The sequence below is a fragment of the Ictidomys tridecemlineatus genome, chromosome 11, assembly GCF_052094955.1.
Source record: "Ictidomys tridecemlineatus isolate mIctTri1 chromosome 11, mIctTri1.hap1, whole genome shotgun sequence".
NCBI lineage: Eukaryota > Metazoa > Chordata > Mammalia > Rodentia > Sciuridae > Ictidomys > Ictidomys tridecemlineatus.
The window spans coordinates 104,795,186-104,822,323 of NC_135487.1; the positions used below are offsets into that span (position 1 = coordinate 104,795,186).

Below are 27,138 nucleotides of genomic sequence, written 5' to 3' on the forward strand. Positions count from 1 at the left end.
TAGCTGTCTCAGTAAGGGACAAAAGTGCCACAGTGAGGTAACCTTATCCAAATTCCAATCGGAGAAAAACACCCCAACCTCTCCCAGACATCCCTCAGAATCTCTTTTCTTTCCGAAGAGGACCCTGAGAGTATGGCTCCACTTTTGTCTCTCCTAGTATAGGGTCCGCTCAGCCCACTCCTCACCTGCAGAGCCGACTGGCCACCGCTGTGCTCCCGGCAAGGTTGTAGGTCTCGGGATACTGAATAAGACAGGCTAAGTCTCTGCTTTTAAGAACTTATAATGGAGGACGGAGGGAGAAGGGAAGATAACGGGTAAAAAGAAAAAAAATTAAATGTGTTAACTTCAGAAAGTGATTTTTAATGAAAACATAAAAACGGGGATAGTGGAACTGGGACCCGACTCAGGTGGAGGTACTGGAGTTGACATGAGCCACCGCATCCGGGTCTACGGGGTCTGCTTTCAATAAGGTGGATAGGGAAACAGGCCTTCCCCGAGTGACGGCCTTTGTAAGGTTGGGGAAGAGAGGAGAAATTCGAAGACGCTCCAATTCTAGTCGACAGGCCCCTGGGCACCTGAGGTGTGCGAAGTCCAACCTGACCCTCGGGTGTGGAGTTGACGCGGACCGGCTCCAGAGGGGTGACAGGGCGCTCCTCCCAGCGGAACCCGAGACTCTCCACGTAGACCCTAGCACCCGCCAGGGCTGACATTATTCCCGTACGGAGGCACCGCAAAAACCCTCCGGGCCCACCGGCACGGTGTACAGAGCCTGAGAGTAATTAAGACAATTAGCGGCCTATTGCTTCGAAATAATTAACAAGGGAAGTTTGCCTCTGGCAGGATATTTGGACTCCGCACGGGACAGAAGCGTTAAGTACGCGAGGGAGCGAGGGAAGGCGTGAAGAGAGAACTCTGGCGCTGCAGGTCATTTGCCTCTGTGTCACTTCTGCTAACAATTGAAAAAAGGTGGAGAAAAACAGAGCAAGCGGGGCAGAACCAGGTCCAAAACCTGCGTCTCTGGAACCCAAGCGCCCGCGCTCTGCGCACTCTCTTCGCTGTTACTGCTCTGGAAGCTGGCTTTCAGAAAAAACGAGAAGGCAGCAGAATGGAATTGCAAATCTGATTGGGCATTTCCAGTGCCCGCTGGAGGAGCCTAAAATCACTTTCCTTTCTCTCCGGTCAGGTCTTGAATCTGCCACAGAAGGCAGAGCAGCATCGGCCCTAGGCCCTTGGACTTCCTTGTAGTTGTGAGCAAAAATTTTCCAAGGGATCACTTTCCGTGTGATCCACAGGGTGTTCAGAGTGGGTCATTTCCAGGGACACAGCTATGGTTTCTGGTCCAATGGCACAAATTCTGGAATTTAATACTCTGGAATAGAAAGGAGAACTTTTGTAGTTGAAATCTAATCCATGCAGGGACCCTTACTCAAAAGGGTTCCCCAATCTGCAGGGCCTTGCTTTGCTCACTTTGATCTCCAGCCTCCAGCATAGACATTTACTCTTGAGTAAATGTCTGTGGGCCTGTCACTGAAATGGTCTTTAGAGTCAAGTTAGCTCTGGTTTTCTCCATACTTGAAACCATTTGGGCCTGAATCCTTTTAGAAGTTAGGAAACTGGTTGTAGTTAAAACCCCAAGAGAAGCAGGCTGATCTCTTGGAAAGAACCTAAAACTGGGTAGTTAGATCTTCTATAGTTTGACAACACAGTGCCTTGTGCCCAGTCTGTCCTTTTTTGAGGGCCTCAGTTTCCTTCACTTATAATTTAAACCTATGTAAATCTAATACTTCATACTCCTTACAAAACTCTCTTCTGACAACCATCTGTCAGGACAAGAGGGATGATTAGCCCATGATACAGAAGAAGACTATATTGTTAGCAAAGGCAGCCCACGTCCCAGCGTAAAGAAGGTAAAGAAGTTGGAAAGAAAAATAATTGATAACCTATCTCAGTATAGAGCTTAAAAGAGAGGTCCCAGACAAGTCAGAGATACTTATATTGCTGTATAGTTCCCACAGGACTTTGGAAGACAATGTCTGTTGACTCTCAAGTCCTTTCATGATGCTGGGTCATTGCAATCCCTAAGAAGGCCAATATTACCCTAGGGGTGTATGAGGGTCTCTCCCTCTCACCTTGTTTCTAAAGAGGTAGTTCTTCTTTGGCAGAACATATGGCAAAGTAGGAAAAAGAGCTGCCTTTCACTGTTTCTTTTTTTTTTTCTTTTTAAAAAAAGGGTTTAAGTAATAGAGAATGAAGACTGTTGCCATGGTTATATAAACATGGGTAAATATTCCTGGGTTGGGGATGGGGGTTGGGGTACGTGATTCATTTTTGCTGAAAAGGAATGTGATGGCTCAGCCTCCACACTCCCACCCCCTGAAACTCAGCCTGGAGGGAGAATGGATTATCTAATTTGAAAATAAATAATAAATTAGAGGTTTTGAGATTGATTGTGAGCATACTTTCTCAAAGTCATCCAGAGCTAGACTGGATCCTTCATAATGTACCTGGGCATTTGTCCCCAGCTAGTGGAGACAAATGGATAGTGGAGTTGGGCATGGTGGTGCATACCTATAATCCAGTGACTCAGGAAGCTGAGATGGGAGGATCACAAGTTCTGAGGCCAACCTTAGCAATTTAGATGGTCTCAAAATTTAAAAAAAAGGGGAGGGGCTGGGGATGTAGCTCAGTGCCCCTCAGTTCAATCCCCAGTGCCAAAAATTTAAATAAAAAAATTTAAAACCTGGGTAGTGGGTATTTTTCCTAAGGGGTACAGCTCTTGGAACTGTATCCAAGTAAATGTCAAACACTTGGGATTTATGCTCAGCTTAGTCAGGAAGGGTGGTCCCCTCTGTTGGACTGCCAGAGCCTGAAGGTCCTGGCACCTATGCATGAGCTCAAAGGGAGAGGCAGAACCAGGTGTGTCCCAACAGAGCTTAGATCCTGAACCAAACATTGGAAACACTGCCATTCTCCTGCTTCCAGGAGAATGGCCCCCACCTGAAGGTTCCCACACACCAAGTTTTGGCCAGCTCTGGAAGACACACCCTTGGATGACGCGTAGTGTCCCAACTTCTCATCTCCACTGGCAACAAAAGACCTGGGAGCTCATCCCTATACAAGGAAAGAAAATGTGACCACACAGTCTGGAAACCTCAATGTAAGAGAACTCTCCCAAGGGTAGGGTCCCCACACCCCATTAACCTTTCACCCCCTGTGGCTGTCAACAACCATTATTCCCCATCCCATTTTCCCTCCCCCATGCCTCCTGAGCATCAACAGGAAAGGCTGACCCTGGAGATAAACACATGTTGTTGGAATGTGTTCAGATTTCACTGCAGAACTGCATCTCTCCAGGGAGAGGACCTGCCTGACAAGCTGGCCGCGAGGTGCTGAGCAGAGACTGTGTACTGTGTGTGAATGCATGGGGGCTGTGGAGAAATAACTATACCTGCTATTCTTATGGAAGAGTCTAACTCCTGACTTGCATGACATATTCCCCTGTCCACTTCAGATAGAGAACTGGGCTCCTCTGCCCCTCATGAACCCAACATCATGAAGGGCAGCAGAGAGGGTAAAGTGGCCTCCGTATTGGGGAAATCCCTCAGTTCCAAAAGAAACATTCATTTTTGTGGAGGGGCACAAAAATGATGATAGACTCAAAGCTCTTGTCAAATCTCCATGAGTGGTAAGTGTTTTCAAAGAGTGTTATTCCCTCAATTTGTAAATGGCACAACTGAGGCCCAAAGAGGCTGGTGCAGAGGGAATAGGGTGTTCTAGTTTCCGGGATAGTGCTTTCTACTATTCTACTCTGTAGAAAAGCAGGAAGGATGTACCCTATAGTAGCACCTTGTGATGAGAGCCATTGAGGAGGTGAGTTCTGGTGGGATCACCAACACTTTCACCCTTTGTGCTGACTTACACCACTGCTCTCACAGCCTGAACTTCTTCACAAAGTAACTGGGCTTTAAGATCTGGTTATCAATTCTTCAGGTGCTAACATTTTTGAAGGGGGACAAAAGGAATATGGTAGAGGAAGAAACAGTAATACAGTATTTTGAATAAGGTTTATGTATGATCTCTTACATCAACAATTCAGTGGGAATTTTGAGTGCAAAATTAGATTAGTTTAGGGCTGGGGATATAGCTCAGTTGGTAGAGTGCTTGCTTCAAATGCACAAGGCCCTGAGTTCAAAATAGATTAGTTTAAATAATAAGAATTTTAGTCTGTGGGCTGATATTTATCCTTATATGGAATTATTTGCAGCTATAGGTTTGGATCTTATGGTGCCTAAGCAATGGCCTCATCGCTCCATGGAAAGCAAATATTTCCATTTTGCAAACATTTGGTGGAAAGCAAATATTAACTACAAAGAACACCTGAAGAATATCAGGGCACAGCTAAGGGAAATACAGTATTTGTGCAAACTAATGCTGGTAGATACAAACTGGACTAAGAAATGGCTCCCTTCCAGGAAACTACTGGGGACATTCTGCAATGTCTGACTCCCTAGAGACCCAGCATTGGGTCTCTGTAATCTTCCTGTAATCTTACCATGGCCTGTAACCCAGAGAAAAGGCTTGTTTCATTACCTATTATTTGGCCCATTCTACCAGCTGTATGCAAGGACCAGGGACAGACAGCCTGCCAGGGAGTGACTTTTTAGCAAGAGGGAAAGGGAAAGAAAGATTGCCTGCTTCTCCTCTAGGGGTCATGGGATGAGGAGAAAAACTTTAACAAACAAACCCACTTTGGCTTACTTCATATTTGTCTCTACTAGGCTGGCTCTTAAGCTTCTTCTGGTGTTCTGTAGGAGCTGAACTGTCCTAGCACTAGTCAGATATCATCCTGGGATATGGTGGAAATTTCACCCTGGAGAATTTGAAAGGAGTCAGTGCTGAGGATTATGGCTGGAGAGGCAGGACTTTATCCCTGGGGCTTGGAGTGGGCAAGGTTGGCAACAATAGTACCATCAGCAATAACCTGTATCAAAACTTGAAGCCTATATCTCAAGTTTCTAGATATCAAAGGCTGTGAGGTCAAGAAACAGTTTCTGCAGTAACAACTGAAGATGTCTATTGAAGAAATAGGAGCTGAACATGCAATGGGTTTGGTTTTACTTTCCCCTTCTCCCTAGCATTGGACAGGTTTTCTTTGCTGTGATTATTCCCCATGAATCATCATCCATAGAAAGTGACTGAAGCAATAAAGAGTGAATAACAAATCCCCTTAATAGTCTTTCATGTCTCTGCCTGGAGGGTTTTAGAAATAACTTGCATTTTAATCTTTCTTAGAGTCATAGAATTTTGGAACCATAAAGGACCTTATGGATGATCTGGGCATGTGGCTTTATGGAGAGTCTGGAAGAGAAGCTATGTGGGTTTCACTCTCCAGTCTATCACTAGAAATAGTCCTGACCTAACATGTATTGAAGGCCTTCCTTGTGTTGGGCACCCTGAGAAGTGAATGTTCCTATTCTTCCATTCTGCAGATGAGGGAGGAAAGATGAGGAAAGAGTGGCACAGGCCACTCTTTTTTTTTTTCCCCCTTAGAGCCACCAAGGGGAACTGGATCTGGCTGGAGATTCCCCCCCACATTCTCAGTCATTCTGCTCCTCACTTTAAAAACAAACTTCTGTGGAATCTTGATTTTCTTCTATGTAATCTCTAAAGTTTAAAAATCCCCTTAAAATCTGCATTTCTTTTCTAAGCACATGATTTTACAAGTCAAGAAAGTGAAGCACAGAAGTGTGAATGACTTGCCCTAGATCACTCAGAGGGTAGGGCAGAATCAGCCCAGGAATCCAGACCTAGTGACTACTGCTGCAAGTCAAGACCTCCTTCCCTTCCAACTTCTAATGTGAAGTATTTCTAGGAAAATTCAACTTCTTGTCTTAGAGGGGACCAGTACAATGGTTTTAGCTAGATTGGAGATATTTAGGTTGGGTGTGGCCAATTGTAACACCAAAGATGAGTTTAGAAGACCAATGATATTTGTCTTAAGTACCTTAAACCTATCCATCTGTCTGCTGTTTGGGTGTCTTTTTCAAGTCATGAATGGTGACCACAGGGAAAGAGCACAATGACACCCACATCTGTTGTGGCACATACATACTTTCCCCAATGGTGCTTCCAGTTGTTTGTCCCCTTCAAACAAATTTTACTGCTTTCCATTAGTTCTTTCACACAGCGTCCTTTGTGGGATCTCTCAGCAGTGGAATTTCTGCTCCGCTTTCCTCCTTCCCTGTGCTTTGCTCCCTTTGTCCAGAATCTGATCATTAATAGGTATGCAGCCTGGATGTAATGGGCATGGCTATGTGGAGCAGGGTGCTACAGGATCCCGGCTATACTTTGGTAATTGGCATGTACTACCTTTAACAGAATCCCCATTACAGTGTCCTTCCCACTGAAAAAGAGATTGGAAAGGGGTGATTGTGTCAATAAGCACATGATTGGGTGCATCTGAAGCAAGAACAAGGTATCCTGGGTACAGCATTACTCTATTCACAACATACCCTGTATGTCCCAGAGCAAGTGTGGTTCAGACACTCTGAAATGAGCTCTCACCCACTGGTGAGTGGAAAATTAGCTTTGGCAGATGAGGAACTGGGTGACAGGTGAGGAAGCCAGCAGGGTATCAGTGTTATCCTCCTACTATTGCTGTTTGATGGTGTTGCTAACAATCTCTCCCCACCTCTCCCCCTCCTCTGAATTGCAATTAGGTCAGGTGAAAATGACTTGGAAAGGCTTGAGTGTGTGATATGAGGATGCTGGAATGGCCTCATGCCCTTTGGAAGCTAGCCATGTGCTTTGCAGGTGGGCTGCACTAGGCCAGTTGGGAATTGGCATTTTCCTGATGTCCCACCACGCAAGCCGTGCGGTTTATATTTCTAGTGGGTGGAAGATAAGATGGCGCTCCAGGGACTAAATCATAGGAAATTCTGCCATATGGTATAATGTTGGAGGCAGTGTGTGCCAGGACTGGGAGGCAAAAGAACTGGGTTCTTGGACTGACTTTAGATCAGCCCTATAATTTACAATGTCCTGGTTTCCTTAAGTGTAAAGTGGGGCAAATAATCCCACTGCTGCCACTCTGCTGTGAAGGTAAAGTATGTAAAGGCCCTTTGAAATGTCAAGAGTATGGTTCTAAATGTGAGGCCCGACTGCCAGGGGAGTTTGCCAAGCCTCCTGGGAAGCATCAGTCTGCCTCTGCATCAGTTTCCACAGTCTGTGCTCAGACAGGTCCTTAAGCATCACACATCCATGAATCTCATCGCCTATCTATAGTCAGCAAATAAGGGAAAGGGCAGGCTGATGCTCTGCTTGCGTCTGATCTTCTTACCACCCCCCACCCCCACCCGGTGATGATCTTGCTGCCCTCCCTCTTCTGCTCCCGGCCTGTCAGTTTAATTTAACAAGGTTGGAAGAAAGGTTTGATTTAATCAAACCAGTTGCTGTATCCATTCTGCTCAGAGGTCCCTCAGTGTCACCACTGAGACTCAGATTAGACAGTGACAATTACTTCTTCCCTGGCTATTGCCTCCCCCTCCTTCTCCCCCGGAGGGAACTGGGAGGTAGACCAATCTCTTGGGACCTAAGAATAGATGCGGGAGGATCAAAGGAGAGAAACAGGCACTGGCCCCAGAAAGCCCCTCTCAGAGCCTTACATGGCCTTGTTCAAGGCTGAGGAATGGCCCAAGGGTGGGGGCAGGAGAAAATGTGAGCAGAGCTGCCTTACAAAGGCTTAAGGCTGCCTGAGGACAGAGCTTGCCATCATGATGGCCCTTGGAGATTAAAAGCAATCTCCCTTATTGTCAGGACACTGGGGTGGAGGTGGGTAGGTAGCTGTAAGCTCCACACACTCCAACCACAAGCATTTATTTCCAGGTTCTCTGCTGGGATTCTGGGGTCTCTGAAGCTGGGAGACAACAGCAAAAATAAGGTGAGGATCTATCCATCTGAGTTCTGCAGCTCTGTTCTTGGCATGCAAGCAGCAGTGACAGGAGGAGCTGCCAACTGAGCCAGGGTTTCAGGGGAGACCATGCAGGCTATGAGGTGACTGGTGTGTGTGTGTGTGTGTGTGTGTGTGTGTGTGTGTGTGTGTGTGTGTGTGAATGTTAGTGGCTGGAAGACAAGGCAATGGGGGTCTGGTGCAGAAAGTTTAGAATTCCAGAACAAATCTCCTTTCTTTAACCCTTTTATTTCCCTTCGTTTTGGGAAGTGGGTGCTCAGCACCTCTTGTTTTCTTGTGCAGTTTACAGAAGAAAGACAAAGCCCTCTTGAGGGGAACCCTCACTAAAGGTGGTGGAAATCCTTTTGCCTTTTGCTCATTTGTGTCACATTCTTCCATTAGCTGGGCAACTGACAGGTGCACCCCTCCCCCGGCCCTTGCCAGATCGCCTCCCTGCCATTTGTCTCCTACCTAAATACCCAGCAGAACTCACTATCCATAAGAGCTGAATATGATTAGCGGAAACCCTTCTGACAGCTCTAAAGAGAATCCTTCAAATGCATATTCTATTGAGTGCATCTCATTGCTGCTGACAGCTGCTTTATCAATTAAATTCCACGTTCCCAGTCTTTGGAGACGCCAAGAACCTCCTCACCTAATAAATCACAGGCTCCCAGTTATTGTTAAATGTCCCATCAGTCTCCAATAAACTCCCTGCCAAAAGGGGCAGGTTATTTATTATGCTGCCTGGACAAGAATGGATCAGGCCCCTTTCTCACAAGGAGAAGAGCAAATGTACCACCTTCCTCCCTAAAGACTGAGGCAGTGATCTAAATGGGGCAATCAATAAACTCAGGGTCTCAGACAGAGGGGAATCTGGTCTGGAGGGAGGTGATATCACCTGGGGTTCTTTTCCCAAGCCGGGAAAATCCAATGAAGCACTTGTGAAAACAGTTATTCTCTCTGTTGAGAAGTAGTCAACTAGGACTGAGTAGGCTCATAAAACAGTATGTTCTGCCCAGAGGGCAGATGATGATGTTTGATAAATTTGATACAAGTTAAGATTATGGATGGGGCTAGTCCACTGAACAGATGATCTAAGAATATAGGAGTGAAAGTCCCCTTGGCTGGTGAAAAAATCTAAGCACATGGCCAGCCATGGTTTGCAAGGTAAGTGGCACACAGGAAGCACTGGCACCTAGAAAGCAAGTCCCAGGAGCTGTTAGGTGTTAGGAAGTGGGCTTTAGCATTACTTGCCTCAAATCAGATTCCAAACTTAGTGATGATTCCAGGCCTGAAAGTTCAGATGTGAACTCCTCAGCTTTGCCATGAATCAAGCCCCAGTCTCCATTTCCAACTGTTTCTTTTTACTGTTACATAACACTACCCTCTTTGGAAGAGCATAACACACTTACTTTATATTCCTTATGGTGGCAAACAAGTCTCTCCATCATATGGAGCCAATATATCCCTGCAGCCTCATTTCCTGGTAATTGCTATCATACTTGCCTCTGTTCACACCAAAGGACTTATCTTCTCAAAACTATTATGGGTTTTCATGCTTCCACGCCTCTACACAAACTGTTCCCTTTGCCCAGAATATCTTTTGGAGACTTGTCTTCCTGCTCTCCTTCCACTCCCACTTCCTGGAGAGCGCCTTGTTCATCCTTCAGAAGCTCAGAATATCAGCCTCCACTGCTTCCTGGGATTGCTGCCTTGACAGAAATGCTGGACTCCAGATATTAAGTCAAGAATAATTTTTTGCACATGCAGTTTTTCTCATAGTTCCATGCATACTTTCAACCACTTCTTTTTGGTTGGAGATGAGGAGGACATAGAGAAGAAAGCTAGTGCACTCTGAATACCAAAAGCTGTTTTCATCAATTTCTCTGAAGTTCCCACTCTCTCCCACATGACAGCCACACTTTGAGCAACGAAGGCCCTGCAAAATGTCAGTACTGCATATGATTTTACACCAGCTTGTGCTACTTGCAATATTTCATGCTTGATCATTTTCCCTGCTGGGCTGCCAGCTCCTTTAGGATGAGAGTAGAAAGAGCCTGGGCTTTGCTGTCAGGCAGATCTGAGTTCCAATCCATTTCTGAGCTGTGACTTAGGGCAGATTCCTTAATTTTCCTCTGAGGACCTCCCTGGAGGGAAACATCTCCTTTAGCATCTGACAGAGAAGGCTTTTAGGGTTGGTATAGATCTGATAAGAGATGTTCACCCAAAAGCTCATGAGGAAATGCAGGAATGTTCAGAGTTGAAATGTTATGCAATATAGCCTAATGAGTGGATTAATCCACTTGCTAGATTATTAATCTGAATAGACTATTGGGTGGTAATCATAGGCAGGTGGGACATGACTAGAAGAAATAGGTCACCAGGAACATGTCTTTGGGGTTTATATTTCTCTGGCACCTTTCTTGCTGTATCTCTGCTTCCCAGCTACCATGAGTTGAGTCAAGTTTTTTCCTCTGCCATGCCTTCTGGTCATGATACTCTGCCTTACCTCCAACCCAGAGTAAAGAAATCAGCTGACCATGGACTGAACCTCTGAAACTGTGATCCCTTTTCCTCCTTTAAGTTGTTCATATCAGGTATCTCAGTCACAGTGACAAAAATTTGACTAACACAAGGATAAATTGCAGACATGAGCTTGGCCTCAGCTCACCCCTCTAGTCTCCTCAAAGCTCACTCTCCATTTGCATGCTAAGCTTCTCCAGACCCATTTACCCTTCCCTGTGACAAGGCCTCTGTCTTCTATGCATTCTTCAGATCTGAGCTTAGCTCCAACTCTGGGATGATATGGCAGACTGTTGATTACTTCCAAAGTCCTTTCCCTCTTCTTTTACAGTAATAAACATCCTTTCCAACCAGTGTTTAGCTGGGCAATTGTCTGGAAAAATAACTACACTTCCCAGACTCCTCTGCAGAGAGGTATAACTCTATGGTTAAATTCTGGCCAATGAAATGCTTAGTAGGAATATGGCAGTTTTTGAGGATGTTTCATAAAAAAGACTGTTGGATGATGACCTGTACACCCTTTCTGCTTTTTTGAGTCTTCCTTTTTGCTGCTGACTAGATGCAGAGATGATGGCTGAAACTACAGCAACAATTTAGGTAACAAGACAAAGGCTTGGGTATCTAGGAACTTTGTGGATGAGAGCTACTATGTCTGTATTACTTGCAAATTTTCCGCCAGGGAGAAATGAACTTCTATCCTGGAAATATAAACTTCAACCTTAAGGCTTTATCTTCAATCCAATCTAATGCTGATCCCTAAGTCTTTCCTGGCTTCCCATATTTGGGAAAGAAGCTACCTGTTTGTATCTTTCCCCTTAAGGTTGGAGGCTTTATTTTGTTCCATTTTAGTTTCCCTAGCATTTTTTTTATTTGTAGCAGATATTCAGAAGATTTTTGTGAAAAAAATGAATAAAGATATGTTTGTGAATTGAATGTAAATAATATTGCCTATCTCTTGTTACTTTGAGGGTTAAGTGAGAAAAAGTGACTATAAAATCTTAGTTTCTGGTCTGGGGTTGTGGCTCAGTGGTAGTGCACTCATCTGGCATGTGTGAAGCACTGGGTTTGATCCTCAGCACCATATGTAAATAAATAACTAAAATAAAGTTATTGTGTCCATCAATAACTAAAAAAAACATTTAAAAAGCCCACAAAAAAACCTTAGTTTCTTTTCTTTACACATTCCCCCATTGATCCTCACACCTAGGGAAAAGAAGTCTCCACTGCAAAAATGATTAGATAGGACTTTTGTGAATCACATCCATTCTGGGTCTAAGTCTCACTTTAACTACTTCCGTTCACAAGAATCTCTGAAGTGTAACAAGTCATGGAATATTAAGGACTTTGGTCTAGTTTGCTCTGGCTGCAGGAGGTAGGTGGGCTTCGATGCCGGAGAAAAGTCTGGGATCCCACCGTGATCCTGGGAGAGGCAAGGAGGCAGACATAGTCCAACTGATTGCTGCATGTTACTCTCACACTTAACCTAGTTATTAAATGATCTCTAGACTCTGTGTTGTATCTTACCAGCACTGAAGATTGGTTATCAACATTGTTACAGTTTATATCTCCTGAAGAATAAAATTTTAGTGATTTGTTTTTATTTATGGGAATATAATTTATTCCCATCACTGCGATATTTGTGTCTATGAAATATCATAAACAAAAAATGCAATAAAAGAATGCCTATAAAACTATAAATGTTATTTTTTGGAAAGTAGTTTCTTGTAGAGCCAGTTCTTTGACACTGGTATGAGTTCTACAGAACCACTGTTGTATGCATGAAGACTCAGTAGCAATTTTTCAGCAAGAAAGTGTCAGTCATTCAATTTGCTAGGTCTACTAAATGCCTGGTCTGGGCTGGAGAGCTTGGGGTGCAAAAGTGCAGTCCTTAAGAAGCTCATTATTTATTTAGTAAGAGGCGCAAAGAAGTAAACAATAGACCATGTAAGAGCCAAACTGGATTTATAGCATAAAAAGCCTGGAGTGGGGATAAAAAAGTGCATTACAAGTTCAAGGCAGCCTGAGCAACTTAGAAAGTTGCTCTTAAAAAGTTCATCTTAAAATAAAAAAGAACTGGAGATGAAGCTCAATGGTAGAATACCCTTGGGTTTAGTTCCCAGTACTACAAACAAACAATCAAACTAAGTCACTTCTTAGTTGGGATACAGCTCAATGGTAGAATATGTGCAAGCCTTGGGTTCAATCTCCAGGGCCAAAAAAGGAAAAAAGAAAACGAAGTCACTCTAGTACTATGGAGTTCATAGGCTAGGATGGAGAAGAAACTCTGGGGAGGAGGTTTTTGTAAGAATTGGGGTAAGGAAAGTGCCTAACATTGGGTGCCTAACATTGGGCAGATGCTACAAAAACTGAAAAGGAATGAATGAACCATTTGGAGGCAAAATTACCTGCTCAGTAAATTAATTTTAGAAAGAGGGATAAAATGCAGAGTGAAGAATGGTTCCTAGGTTTGTCATCTGTGGACTAGGAAGATGAAAGAAGTGGGATGTTAAGAGGAAGATGGGAATTTTAAGTACCATACACTCATATCATCTCCCCTAATTCATATGGATAGTGGACATTTTCTAAATGTTTTGCAAATTTCTAAGCAAAGCACATCTATATATTCAGTATCCTCTTCCAATGGGATGAACATGCCAAGGCCTTCCTACATCAGTTGGAATGTGGGCTGTCACTCTGTGTGAGAAACAAAGACTAGGATTATTAGGACAGAATGGGGTTGGATGAAGTCTGTCTATTTGGTACTGGGGATTAAACCTAGTGACTCCCTAACCATTTAGTTACATTCTCATCCTTTTAAAAATTGTTTATTTTGAGGCAGGGTCTCCTGGCAGGCCTCCAACTTGGAATCCTGCTGCCTTGGCTTTCAGAGTAGCTGGGATTACAGGCATGTACCACAGAGCCAAAAGCAGAGAAAATTTAATTTTATAATTATGTATAAGATTAAGTTCCAGAAATAATTTAAGTTTAGAACTATGACTAAGACTTCGTTAAAGGAGCTCAGTTAAAAAATACGGAGTACTTACGGTGTGTCAGATTTCTATTTCCTTGTCCTCATTAAGTGGGGGAGGCAGACAATAAACACATACGATTTCAAGTAGTTAGAAGTATCAGAAAAATAAAGAACAAGGGGATAGAGAGAGATGGGAAAGGCCAGGGGGTGGGCAGGATCCCTAAGTTATCCTAGGTTTCAAAGAAAGTTCTCTTTAAAAAAAGATCCCTTTGACGGGTGATATATGAGCAGAAAGCTACAGTAAGGTAAAGGGCTATGCTAGTTTCCCATCCCGAGACATGGGGGAGAAGCAGCACTTACAAGACAGGTTAACTCCGAGATGTCCACTAGATGTGTAAACCGAGCCGTTGGGGAGGCAGGGGGATGTACCACCCTGGAGTTTAGAGATAAGTTCCAGCTGGAATTTGGGAATTGCCAGGATCCCACTTCGACTTACTCTGATCAGAGCTCGCCATTTTTTTCAGTGCTAGGGGATGGGAGCACGGAGATGACAGAGCTATAACCAACAGGGGTCGACAGATCTTGTTCTACTCTAGGCGCTTCTGCGAGCACTGAAAAGGCAGCGAGTTGGGGTGCCGAGAGGGGAGCATTTCGGAAGAGGTTACCGCAGCCCAAGAAGCCGGGGCCAGGAGCGGGGCGAGTGACGCGACTGGTGCGTCACAAGGTGCGCGTAGTGAGCACCGCGGCGCGGGCGTCTGGCCCGGTGGGCCTGCCTGGAAGAGGGGCGGAGGCGGACGGCGTGCCCACCGCGGGGACACGGCGCCCTCTGCAGACCGCGGGAGGCGACACACCGGTAGTTCGTTTTTCCTCCCCTCCCTCTTCCCCAGGCCACATTTTTTTTTCTGTTAAGTGTTCACCAGTCTGTGTGAGCCGTCGACTTCCGTCCCTTCCCTCCACTTCCAGGCCAGGCGTGTCACTGTCTTCGCGGGAAGAGTGCCAATAAAGTTTTTCCTCTTCTCGCTCCCAGGAGCTCCGCCTCGCCCTAAGTATCGCGAGATCTGGTGGCGGGGCTACCATGGCGGCCGCATTTGAAGCCTCAGCGGCCGTAGCAACCGTGGAGACCGTTATGCCAGGGGAGCAGGTGGCCGGGGAGGCCTCGGCCCTGGAGCCCACTCCCGGGCCCGTGCGGAGCCTGAGGACGGCTCATGATATTGGCGGTCCGCGGACCCGCACCGGAGACGTCCTGCTGGCGGAACCCGCAGACTTTGAGTCGCTGCTGCTGTCGCGGCCGGTCCTGGAGGGGCTGCGGGCGGCCGGCTTCGAGAGGCCTTCGCCGGTGCAGCTAAAGGCCATCCCGCTGGGGCGCTGCGGGCTCGGTGAGGGCGGGGTCCCGGAGAGTCCTCGAGGGCGGGAGGAAGGGAGGTCGAGAGGCGGCTGCGGCTTGGCCTGGGAAAGATTCGGCTCGGCGCCCATGCGGGACTCGGCCTGGCCCAGGCGCCAAGGGCACTATTGAATCTGAAGATAGTTTAGACCCTTTCGCGCTGACAGGTGGTTCTGTTTGAGAAGATCGACTGTAGAGGTCTAGGGAACAAGCATGCTTCTGGATTTGGCCTCCTGCGGAGAGTCAACTAAAACTAAAGGTGCCCTACTGGGTCATCTCTCGAGACCATTCTGGTTCTCTTGTCCCATGTTGGTACCTAAGCTGCTTCAGTGGCTAGTGAAGATTTTTTTTAAATATATATTTTTAGTTGTATGTGGACACAATACCTTATTTATTTTTATGTAATGCTGAGGCTCGAACTCAGTACCTCATACATGCTAGGTAAGCGCTCTACCCCTGAGCCACAACCCCTGGCCCCTGATTTTTTTTTCCTTCCTCAGATTTAATTGTTCAAGCTAAATCGGGCACTGGAAAAACCTGCGTATTCTCCACTATAGCTTTGGACACTCTTGTTCTTGAAAACTATAGTACTCAGGTGAGTTTAGCTCAGAGGATTTAGAGGTGAGTGTGTTATGTGACCTTTATCAAAGGTCAGATGAAATATAGAAGTGTAGCTTCTCAGAGGTAGAAGTGAATCTGATGAATGGAATTAAACCGTATGAAAAAGTATTTAAATAAAGTAGATATTAAAGTCGTTCAGTGATGATAGTGTGAATAATTACCAAGGATATATTATTAGTGTTTGAAGTTTGAAATTTCCTGTTATTACCATATCTTGAGGGATGTGAGGTAGTGTTTGACTTGGTTCATAGTATTGTGATGCTTTAGTATACAGATGGTCTTAAGTTCTGTGAAGGTATCATACTGATCTCATTTTCTAGGTTGTCTTGGAGTACATGTAAGATCGTCTTACCCAAATTATGAGGAGATCTGGGTTTGGAGATCAGTTCTTTGACAATAATTTGTTACACACTTATACTACATATAAACAGAATGCCAGGCATTGGGAAATTCAAAGATATTGTCTTTATAGTTTTACCCTGAAATTTAGTAGTTTTTGCAGATGTTTATTTCAAGTTCTCAGTCATGTATATCTGATGATGAATTTTCAACAGTTGTTTTTAACCTGGGATACCCATATTCATCATCTAGGAAGGTTTTCTAGTCCTATCATATATTTACTAAATTCTGGGTTATATTGTACAAAGGAAGGCCTCCTACTTCCTAAGGTCCTGGCATCAAGTCAAATACAGAAACCTTAAAAAGGTTCCATATAAGACTCATGTTTTTTGTTTAAGATCTTTGCATTGTCAAAATTAAACACTTTGTGTGTGTGTGTGTGTCAAAGTAATACTAATTTTTGAAATTTGGAGCATCCAGAGGAGTACTAGAAAACAAAACTTACCTATAGAGAAACTATTAACCGTTGGCATTTTTTTTTTCCTAATTGTTTTTTTTTAAAGCAATTTCTTCTTTTCATGTAGTCTTATCTTCTTCTCTAGTAAGTACGTTGCAGAATTTTCACCATGGCTCTTGAGGCCTTTTGGGATCTTGTCCCTGGAATTAGCTGTCTGACCTTTACTTCCCCCCAAATCTGTCCAGCCTCTTGGGCCTTCTTGTTCTTTAGGTACTGTCTTAAGGTACATTTGTTGTACTTTGCATTTGTTGTTTCCTCTTCTGAAATATTTCCCATGGTGTCACACAGCTAGCTCTGTGATTACCTTTAGCTCTCTTAGATGTTACCTCCTTGTCATTTTTTATATTTATTGTTTAATCTCATCATCCCAGAATGAAAGTGCCAAAAGGTCAAGGACTTTAGACTTTTAACTGTTGATTCTCCAGCAGCTAATATGTTGCCTCAACCAAAGTCTTATTTTTATTGAATGAATAGATGAATGAATGGTGTGTTTTCCCTTGTCAATTAAGAACTCATTATTTTATTCTATTAGAGCTGTATAGTTATACATAGTGTTGGGTTCATCCCAACAAACAGACATTCGTGGATTTTGATTTCAGTTCATGATTACCCCTCATTTTTCTCCTTCATTTCCCTCCTTTCTCCCATTCTCCTTCCTCTTTTAGACTTCCTTTCACTTATCTATTAATTTATATTTGATTGATTCTTTCTACCTATGCATAAAGGTGAAGTTCCCTGTCATGCATTTCTATATGCATATAACATGATATTCTAAGAATTCATTCTGCATTGTCTCACCTTACCCATCCTTCCATTCTGCTTCTTGATCTCCTTCTACATTACTGATCTCTTTATGTTATCCTGTCCTTTCTTCCCCCTTTTTTTTTATTGCACTCTAACTTTCGAATATAAGAGAAAACATTTGACCTTTGAATTGAGTTTGGCTCATTTCACTTAGCATGATATTCTCCATTTCCATCCATATACTGGCAAATGCCATTATTTCATTCTTTTTTATGGCTGAGTAGAACTCTATTGTGTGTATATATACTCACAATGATTTCTTAATCCATTCCTCCATTTATGGGCATTTGAGTTGATTCCATAATTAAACTATTGTGAATTGTGCTACTACAAACATTAATGTGACTGTATCTCTGTGGCATGCTGATTTTAGATCTTTCTTTTGGGAAAATGCCAAGGAGTGAGATAGCTGGATCGTATGGTGGTTCCTATTTCTAATTTTTTAAGGAATCTCTGTACTGCTTTCCAGAGTGGTTGTACTAATCTAAGGTCCCACCAACAGTGTACAAATTTACCTTTTCCCCCACAACCTCACCAGCATTTATTGTTTATATTCTTGATCATTGCCATTCTGACTGGAGTGAGATAAAATTTTAGTGTAGTTTTGATTTGTATTTCCCTGATTACTAGAGATATTGAACATTTTGTCATGTATTTGTTGCCCATTTGTGTTTCTTCTTTTAAGCAGCTTCTGTTTAGTTCTTTTACCCATTTATTGATTGGGCTATTTGGTTTTTTTGGGTGTTAAGTTTTTTGAGTTCTTTGTATATTTCAAATATTAATTCCCTATTAGAGGAGTAGCTGGCCAAGATTTTCTCCCATTCTGCAGGCTTTCTTTTCACAGTCTTAATCATTTCCTTTGCTGTGCAGAAACTTTTTAGTTTGATGGTATCCTACTTACTGATTCTTGGTTTTATTTCTTGCCCTTTGGGATCTTGGTAAGCAAATTGGTGCCAGCACCTGTGTGATAGAGTGTTGACTCTGTGTTTTCTTCTATCAGTTGTAAAGTTTCAGGTATAATTCCTAAGTCTTTGATTCATTTCAATTTGAGTTTACAGAGTGAGAGATAGGGGTCTAGATTCATTTTTATACATATAGCTATCCAGTTTCCCAGCACCATTTGTTCAGAAGGCTATCTTTTCTTCAAAATATATTTTTGGCATCTTTGTCAAATATCAGATGGCTGTAGGTCTGTGGATTTGTCTTTGTTTTCTATTCTATTCCATTGGTCTTCATGTCTATTTTGATGCCAATACTATGCTGCTTTTGTTATTCCAGCTCTTTAGATCAGGTATTGTGATGCCTTCTGCTTCATTTTCTTATTTGCTATTGCTTTGGCTATTCTGGGTCTCTTATTCCGAATGAATTTAAGATTTTTTTTTTTTCTAATTCTATGAAGAATGTCATTAGTATGGGGATTGCATTGATGGGGATTGCATTGAGTCTGTATATTGCTTTTGGTAGTATGGGATTTAGACAATATTAGTTCTATCTATCCAAGAACAGGGCTCTTTCCATCTTCTAAGATCTTCAATTTCTTTCTTCAGTGTTCTGTAATTTTCATTGTAGAGATCTTTTACCTCTTTGGTTCGATTAATTCTCGAGTATTTAAGTTTTTCTTTTTTTGAGGTTATTGTGAATGGGATAGTTTTTCTGATTTTTTCCTTGGTTGAACACTGTTGGAATATAGAAAAGCTTTTGATTTTTGATGTTGATCTTGTATCCTGCTACTTTGCTGAACTCATCTCTAGAAGTCTTTGATTGAGTTTTTTTGGGTCTTCTAGATATAGGGTCATATCATTGGCAAATAGAGATAAAAACTCATCGTTTTAAATGATCATTTAAGTGAAAAATAGTACATCATATATGAATGCTAGTTATGTGCCAGTTATGTGTATTTATTCCTTTGTCTTGTTAAAGGTGTTTTACATTTTTGTAGATTTTGATCTTGGCTCCTACAAGAGAAATTGCTGTACAGATACATTCTGTTATTACAGCCATTGGAATAAAAATGGAAGGCTTAGAGTGTCATGTCTTTATTGGAGGAACTCCATTATCACAAGACAAAACCAGACTTAAAAAGTGTCATATTGCTGTTGGATCTCCTGGTAAGATATCAAGACCTAACTGGGGTTCTTAAGGAACCAAACACTTTAATAACAGTAAGAATATAGGAATCTTTGATAACTGTGATATTATTTTTGTTGGGGGGATCTGGCCCTCATGGCCCTCATGCATGCTAGGCAAGTACTCTACATATCCCTAGTCCCAATAATAATTTTTTTGATTAGAAGTGAAGAGCATTAGATCAATGAGACTGATATATGACTGGATTACCAACAGAATTTATGAATTCCATTCCTAAGGATATTTGAGTATACATATGGGATAAGCTTCTGAGAAGAGAAGATATGAGATGACTTTTTGGAAGCCCCACTAAACCATGGATTGCAGTTATTCTTTGGCCTCTTTATTAATCATTTGGTCATGAATTACTCAGAATTGAATGCTAGATTTGATAGAAATGACATTTATTTTCCTTTTTTTAATGTAAAGGGAGGGGAAAAGTGGGCTTAGGCAAGATCAACACATTAGATTTCTTAGTTTGTTTAATGTATAAGTGAATAATGAGAATTGAGTCACAAAATTTAGCATTACAACCTGTGAATGGAGTAAAACATTGGAGCAGATTTAGTACATCATAAATATTTCAGTGTGCTTTTTTTCTGGAATTTAGGGAGAATTAAACAACTCATTGAACTTGACTACTTGAATCCAAGCAGCATTCGTCTCTTTATTCTTGATGAAGCAGATAAACTTCTAGAAGAAGGCAGCTTCCAGGAGCAAATAAAGTAAGCAAAATAACTAACTTGACTATAAGAATGGTACCCCAAAGTATCTGTCTATATCTTTTCTAGGTAGTGATTACTGCCTGAATGATTTCCATGATATATGTTTTATTTTGCAGTTGGATTTATTCTTCTTTGCCTGCTAGTAAACAGATGTTGGCAGTATCAGCTACTTACCCTGAATTTTTGGCTAATGCTTTGACAAGGTATATGAGAGAGCCCACTTTTGTAAGATTGAATTCCAATGATCCAAGTCTCATAGGTATGTACGAATTTTGGGTACTTAACATTTTTAGTTTGTTCATGATATACTGGAGCTTTTCCTTGCCTAGTTGGCTTTTGCTGTTTCATAGTTTTTAGGATATAGCAAATGTATTTGTTTTAACTGATGACTCTTGACTTCTTTGTAGGTTTGAAGCAGTATTACAAAGTTGTCAATTTGTACCCTTTGGCTCATAAGATTTTTGAGGAAAAGGCTCAGCATTTACAGGAACTCTTCAGCAGAATTCCATTTAATCAAGCCTTAGTCTTTTCTAATTTGCACAGCAGGTAATACAATTTAAAAGGTCATATGGGGAACTTCTGGAGTGAAAGGAAAGACATAGGGCAATATTTGTAAAATTATAAACTGTTATGTTATTTTTTCATAGAGCGCAACATTTGGCTGATATCCTTTCTTCTAAAGGCTTTCCTGCTGAGTGTATTTCAGGCAAGTTCATCTCTTATGTTAATTTTTGTTTAGTATGTTGGCTTGAAGTCTGCCTCCCTAGTCAGAAGGAAGTACCACTTCATGAATTGTCTTGTTAATGACGTTGCCCTGACTCTTCAGGGTAAAGGCTATTTCAGGCTTATTTTTCACTGGAATTAGATAAATATAAGATCCTGATTTTATTAAGTAGTAACTTGGTATACAGTAATAAATTAGAAAACTAGTATTCAAAGAGACTTAATTTTTATCAGAATTTCTAAGATATATACACAAAAAACTTAAATCTATAAAATAAAGTTTGTTATCCTAAAAGAGTTTGTTTCTTGACATTGTTAAAATGCTAAGAATTGCTAGCTGAATTGACTTTTTGTGTTTTTTTTTTTTTTGGTGGTGGTGCTGGGGATTGAACCTAGGGTATTGTTCATGCTCGGCAAATGTTCTACCACTAAAGCTATTCCTTTAACCTTTGAGTTGACTGTTTATGGTCTTGTGGAAGGCAAAAGTGATTCAGTTCTTGCCTCAAAGTTATGTTATTATTGCTGGCCTAATAGAAATGAAAGATTTAAAGGAAATTTTAATTAGTGAGATCATTTTTACAGTTCTCTCTTTTCTTTTTAGATATATTTTTTAGTTATAGATGGACACAATACCATTATTTTATTTGTTTTTATTTTTATGTGGTGCCAGGGATCAAACCCAGTGCCTCATGCATGGTAGGCAAACGCTGTACCACTGAGCCACAACCCTGGCCGCTCTTTTATTTCTTAGCCTGTTAGGTTGAGCTTGTTTAGTGTATCCTGAAGTACTAGGGAGTCTATTTTCTAACAGGCTAATATTTGGGCTCTGGATTCTACTTTAACACCAAATTTACAAAGGGTTGATTAAAGTAATTTTATTTTTCTAAGAGTTATTTGTTATACATCATATATAACTTTCCAGATGTAATGCTATATCTGCAGGCATAATCTGGATACCATTTAAAATTATTTTTTTAATTTCAGAAAATTGCCTAAAGCATATTTTAAAAGATTCTGACTTTAGATCTTAATCTAGGTTTTCCCAGGACAGAATTAATTGTGACTGATGTATTTAAACTATTAGGATTGGGAGTTATGTCCCTCCCTTTTTGCAGATTTGGTAAATATGTATTGTGTCATTGTTTTTATATGCCTTTTCTTTTCGGGGGGCGGATCTTTTTTAGGCAACATGAATCAGAATCAGCGTTTAGATGCTATGGCTAAACTGAAGCAGTTTCACTGCAGAGTCCTCATTTCTACAGATTTGGTAAGTTTACTGATTCTGTTTGGATAACTAATTCATCTTGACATGTTCTATTATCAGATCTAAAGATCTTGCTTATTACTTTATGTGTATGTATATATCTAACAAGAATACCAGAAGATAATTATCTTTCCAATTCTGGGGAAAACATTTCCTTAAAAATGTCTGTAACCACTGGGTGTGGTGATGCATGTCTGAAAACTCAGCAACTTTGGAGGTTGAAGTGGAAGGATCACAAGTTTGAGGCCAGTCTCAGTAACTTTGTGAGATACTATGACTAAATAAAAAAGGCTGGGGATGTGGCCCAGTGGTAAAGTATCCTTCGGTTCAATCCCAGTACTGCCCTCTGCCACAGATAATAAATAAATAAACGTTTTAGTCTTTGTTTTTGAAATTAGTTATTAGGAATAGATTTTCTTTGCTCCTAAATATTTTTCTCTTCTTAATTTGGCTCTTGGTTATATTTAAAAATATAATGTACATTGGTAGCCATGCTATAATTAATGTAGATAGATAATTCTTGTCTTCTTCAATTCAAGACTTCCCGTGGAATTGATGCTGAGAAGGTGAATCTGGTTGTAAATCTGGATGTGCCATTGGACTGGGAGACATACATGCATCGGATTGGCAGAGCTGGTCGTTTTGGTAAAAAACAAAAAAAAAAGAAAAGAAAAATGAAAAAAGTTTGAGTGTATTCTTTAATGGGAAGAATCTGTAATGTGATAGGTGGACTTGGAATGTCATGTGAAAATTATTTACTACCTAACACTCCCTCTGCTTTTAGGGACATTGGGACTGACGGTTACCTATTGTTGCCGGGGAGAAGAAGAAAATATGATGATGAAAATTGCCCACAAATGTAATATCAATCTTCTTCCTTTACCAGGTATAATTTTCTGTGTCATTTTGTTGTCATAACAATTATAGTGATGATAAGTGTAAGATAAATAATAATAGAATGCTTATGATGTGTTGGCTATTATTCACAGTACTGTATGTTAACTTAATTCTCAGTACAGTCCTGTGAGGTTTGTACTGTTGCTTGCTTTTTGTAGATTAGGACATTCAGGCATAGACAGGTTAAAGAAGGTGTTAAAGTTAAGTATTGGGAAAAGAATTTCAAGCTAACTAATAGCACATGAAAAATAGAAAAATATTCTACTATATTAGCTCTGTTTTTTAAGTTAATGGCCTTGCAATTTGGCTTTATTGTTTTTTGACATAAGTGAGGTATTTTACTTCCTGTAAGTTGTTATGAAGGTAATTCTTGCCATATCCTCTTTTTGTCACCAAGGGAAGGAACAGTATTTTTAATTTGAATACTATTTTGAACAATTTGAATGTTTTTCTTTTGATCTTAGTGGCTTATTCTGTTTTTAAAGTGTCATCTTGGAAATAGTAGATATTTGAAACTTAATGACTTCTTAAAAACAGTCTTAAAAACTTTTTGAGTGGAAACATGATTTGATATGCATGTTATAGTAAATGTACACTATAAAAGGTATATATAAATGTTTACATACACATTGTGTACGTGTGCGTGTGTGTGTGTGTATATATATATATATGTAAAACTTGTAGAATGTGGGATGTGTATTATTGAACAAATAGAACGTTATTGATTCTATATTTAATTGTGTTAATATTAAATTAATATTAATTAATATTTAATTGTGTTAATATAAATTAATATTAATCTTATAATATTAGATTAAGCACAGATCTTGGATTTCTGTGGAGTCTAGTAATTCTGGCTTGGTAATAATTCATTTTATGATTTTTTTTTTTTTTTTTTTTTACAAATCTCTTTAGTTGCCCTAATCTTATGTACTGATTTGTAAAATGTTTTAGAATAGATATCTTTTGGTTCTGAATCAATTCTGTATTAGTTCTAAAACTGTCAGTTCTTTCTGTGTGTAAGTCTATTGATATGGAAAAAAAATTGAAACTTGGTAGAATAGCATTAGGACTTCTTTTAGAATTCAGTATCATAGCATCTAATGATAAAAATAAAATTTGCCTTTGGATGCTAGAAAATGATATATTTGGATCTTTATGTAATGTGAACAACCCAGAAATCATGAGAATGATATTCATCCTCTTAGGTCTATATTAGAATGGGAACTTGTCTTACAAAACTGTTCAGATGAGTTACCTATGGCAAGGCAAGGAGGGAAATTGGCCTGTATTTTAGGCCTAGATAAGCAAGGGATGTCATTTGAGTAGGAATCAGAGTTTTAGTCAGAGTCTGTTCATCAAAGGATCAAGAGCCTTCATTGAAGAATCCAGACTCAAGGGATTTAGTGTGTACACATACATGGGACATAAACAACAATAGATAGTAAAGATCTTTATGAAGCAGGGGCTCAATATGTCTTTTCTGCCTAAGATGAAAATCAGTCACACTTTGGGAAGGTCTTGAGTATATATGTGGAAGCGAATTGTCACACTTGGGGAATAAGACTTAGAAAAATTGAAGGTAGCACATTTTTAAAAAATCAGAAGTGTATTAGTACTATAGTTCTTTTCAGTTATCTAGCCCCCCCTTTTTTTTTTCTGTAGAGGATTTCTCTTCACTGTTAAAGAGAGTGTTGGGGTATAGGGTGGAAGATATAGGTGGGTAGAGTTATGGTTGAAGCTTTGGAGAGCACAATTCATTTTCTAATAACTTATTTGTCTGTCAGCAGTAGTGAGATAAAGGAGAGGGACTGATGAGAGGAAGGATAAAAAAGATGAGAAACTTGGTACAGACTTGTTCATCACTCTGAGAATAAGCTCTTTTTGAGAAGAGGTGGAGTAGCTACTGCTTAATAGTATACGGCTCTTATATCTTCCTTCCTTCCGTCCTTTCTTTGTTCCCTCCCTCCCTCCCTCCCTCCCTCCTTCCTTCCTTCCCTCCCTCCCTCCCTCCCTCCCTCCCTCCCTCCCTCCCTCCCTCCTTCCTTCCTTCCCTCCCTCCCTCCCTCCTTCCTTCCTTCCTTTGATTGAACTCAGGGCACTCTGCCACTGAGCTACATCCCCAGCCTTTTTATTTTTTGAGACAAGGTCTCACTAAGTTGGTTAGGGCCTCACTTGCTGAGGCTCTTCTCAAACTTGGCATTCCTCTTGCCTCAGTCTGCCAAGCCACTGGGCTTATAGGCATGTGCCTTTGCACCTGGCTGAAATGATGCGTGTAACCAGTAATTATAGGATATATCTGAGTTCATCAAACTTTCAACAAGTGATTGATATCTGTCCTCCTTGACCTAGAATAGAATGACACATAGTGGCATTTTTGAGGAAATTGATAAGACTTAATTTCTTAGGTAAATTCCCTTATTGCACGATTGCTTAATTGTTAAAAATATTAATATATTTCTTAAGTTTCTTAGTACGTTATTTGCATATTTTTTTATTTAAACTTACATGACCATGGAAAATGTATGAAATAATTGAGAAAATGCTGGTTGAGCACAGCTTGAGAATTTTATATTTTTTTTCTTTTATGTAGATCCCATCCCTCCTGGTCTGATGGAAGAATGTTTGGATTGGGATGTGGAGGTTAAAGCTGCTATGCATACATATGGCTTAGCAAGTGCACCTAACCAGCCCCTAAAAAAGCATATTCAAAAAATAGATAGAGCCTTTCAAACTCAGAAAGTTCATGGTAACCATGTAGCTTCCTCTAGAAATACTTCTGTATCTGCATTATCAGTCAAATCAAAAGTTAACACCAAACAAAAGCTTCCTGTGAAAAGCCACTCAGAGTGTGGAATTATAGAAAAAGCAACATCACCAAAAGAAATGGGGTGTGCCATACAAGTGGAAGAACAAATGAAGAATTCTGCTCAGACCCCTATGGAAAATTCTACCAGCAGTCAGCAACAGGTCAAAGAAGCTTTACCTGTGTCACTCCCCAAAATCCCTTGTTTATCTTCCTTTAAAATCCATCAACCATGCACTCTGACTTTTGCAGAACTAGTAGAGGATTATGAACATTATATCAAAGAGGGGTTAGAGAAACCTGTGGAAATTATCAGGCACTACACAGGTCCTGGGGATCAGACTGTGAACCCTCAAAATGGTTTTGTGAGAAACAGAGTTACTGAAGAGAGAGTACATGTATTGGCAAGTAGTAGCCAATCTGGAGACTCGGAGAGTGACAGTGATTCTTACAGCTCAAGGACTTCTTCCCAGAGCAAAGGAAATAAGTCATACTTGGAAGGCTCTTCTGATATTCAACTGAAAGAGTCTGAATCTACTCCTGTGGATGGCCATATCTCTTTAGAACAACATCTGAATGGAAATGGTGCTTCCAATCCAGAGGAATATCAGGAATCACCTGAAATCCAGGTAAAGGCAAGGCATAAAGAGGGGTCAAACCAGCGAGCTAAGCAGAGCCGGAGAAACCTACCTAGGCACTCTTCCTATCGATTACACACAGAACCCCAGGAAGATGATTGGTATGATTGTCGTAGGGAAGCACATCTAAATTTTTCTGATACCTACCAGGATTATGAGGAGTACTGGAGAGCTTACTATAGGGCATGGCAAGAATATTATGCTGCTGCTTCTCAGTCGTATTATTGGAATGCTCAGAGACATCCAAGTTGGATGGCAGCCTATCACATGAACACAGTTTATCTACAAGAAATGATGCGTGGTAATCAGTGATTATAGGATGTATCTGCGTCCATCAAACTATTGATAGATATCTGTCCTCCTTGACCTAGAATATAGTGGCATTTTTGAGGAAATTGAAAAGACTTAAGACTTTCCACTGGACCCATCTATTTTTCGCATTATTTTGACAAAGTCCAGGTGTATGCCATCTTTTTTTTTTTTTTTTAAAACAAAACTTCTTTATATTCTCAAAAGAGAATTTTGGGGGCATAGAGCTAAAAGTCCCAACATGCCATTTTCTGTAAGCTATTCCCAAAAGAAACATTTAAAAAGATGACATATATACCACTGCTTCCTTAAAAAAATAAAAAGAGTAAAGATTTGAAAAAGTAGTGTTAATCTGTCTGTGGAGTTCTTTACACAAGACTTGAGCTGCATTCTTGTAGAAATTTGTAGCATGGTAGATAGATCTTTTAGGTTGAGGCAGGGAGGAATATTTAAAGATAGCTTTAGGTTTTCCCAAAAGTACTTGATTTGGTGTTATTTACTTCCAATAAAAATTTTATTACTAATAAAAACATTTAGCTTAA

The 27,138-nt window shown here is 40.8% G+C and overlaps 1 protein-coding gene and 1 long non-coding RNA gene across 3 annotated transcripts; one reads left to right on the forward strand and one right to left on the reverse strand.

Moving 5' to 3' along the window:
• Positions 1–339: 339 nt before the first annotated feature.
• Positions 340–14,484, reverse strand: LOC144368249 (uncharacterized). Its single transcript, XR_013428048.1, has 2 exons — positions 13,806–14,484; positions 340–1,369 (listed from the first exon to the last, which is right to left on the reverse strand). It is a non-coding gene; the product is annotated as an uncharacterized LOC144368249 (long non-coding RNA).
• Ddx20 (DEAD-box helicase 20) lies at positions 14,417–27,138 on the forward strand. 2 transcript variants are annotated; one of them, XM_040287396.2, is made up of 11 exons: positions 14,417–14,821; positions 15,327–15,421; positions 19,047–19,215; positions 19,845–19,959; positions 20,076–20,218; positions 20,367–20,505; positions 20,607–20,665; positions 21,867–21,949; positions 22,486–22,591; positions 22,731–22,832; positions 25,437–27,138. In XM_040287396.2, the coding sequence occupies exons 1-11, from the start codon at positions 14,521–14,523 to the stop codon at positions 26,597–26,599; spliced, it is 2,475 nt and encodes an 824-aa protein (XP_040143330.2). In that variant the 5' UTR covers positions 14,417–14,520; the 3' UTR covers positions 26,600–27,138. The 2 variants fall into 2 exon arrangements, with proteins under 2 accessions (XP_040143330.2, XP_021590436.2); XM_021734761.3 differs by lacking the exon at positions 15,327–15,421 and having other exon boundaries at positions 14,683–14,821.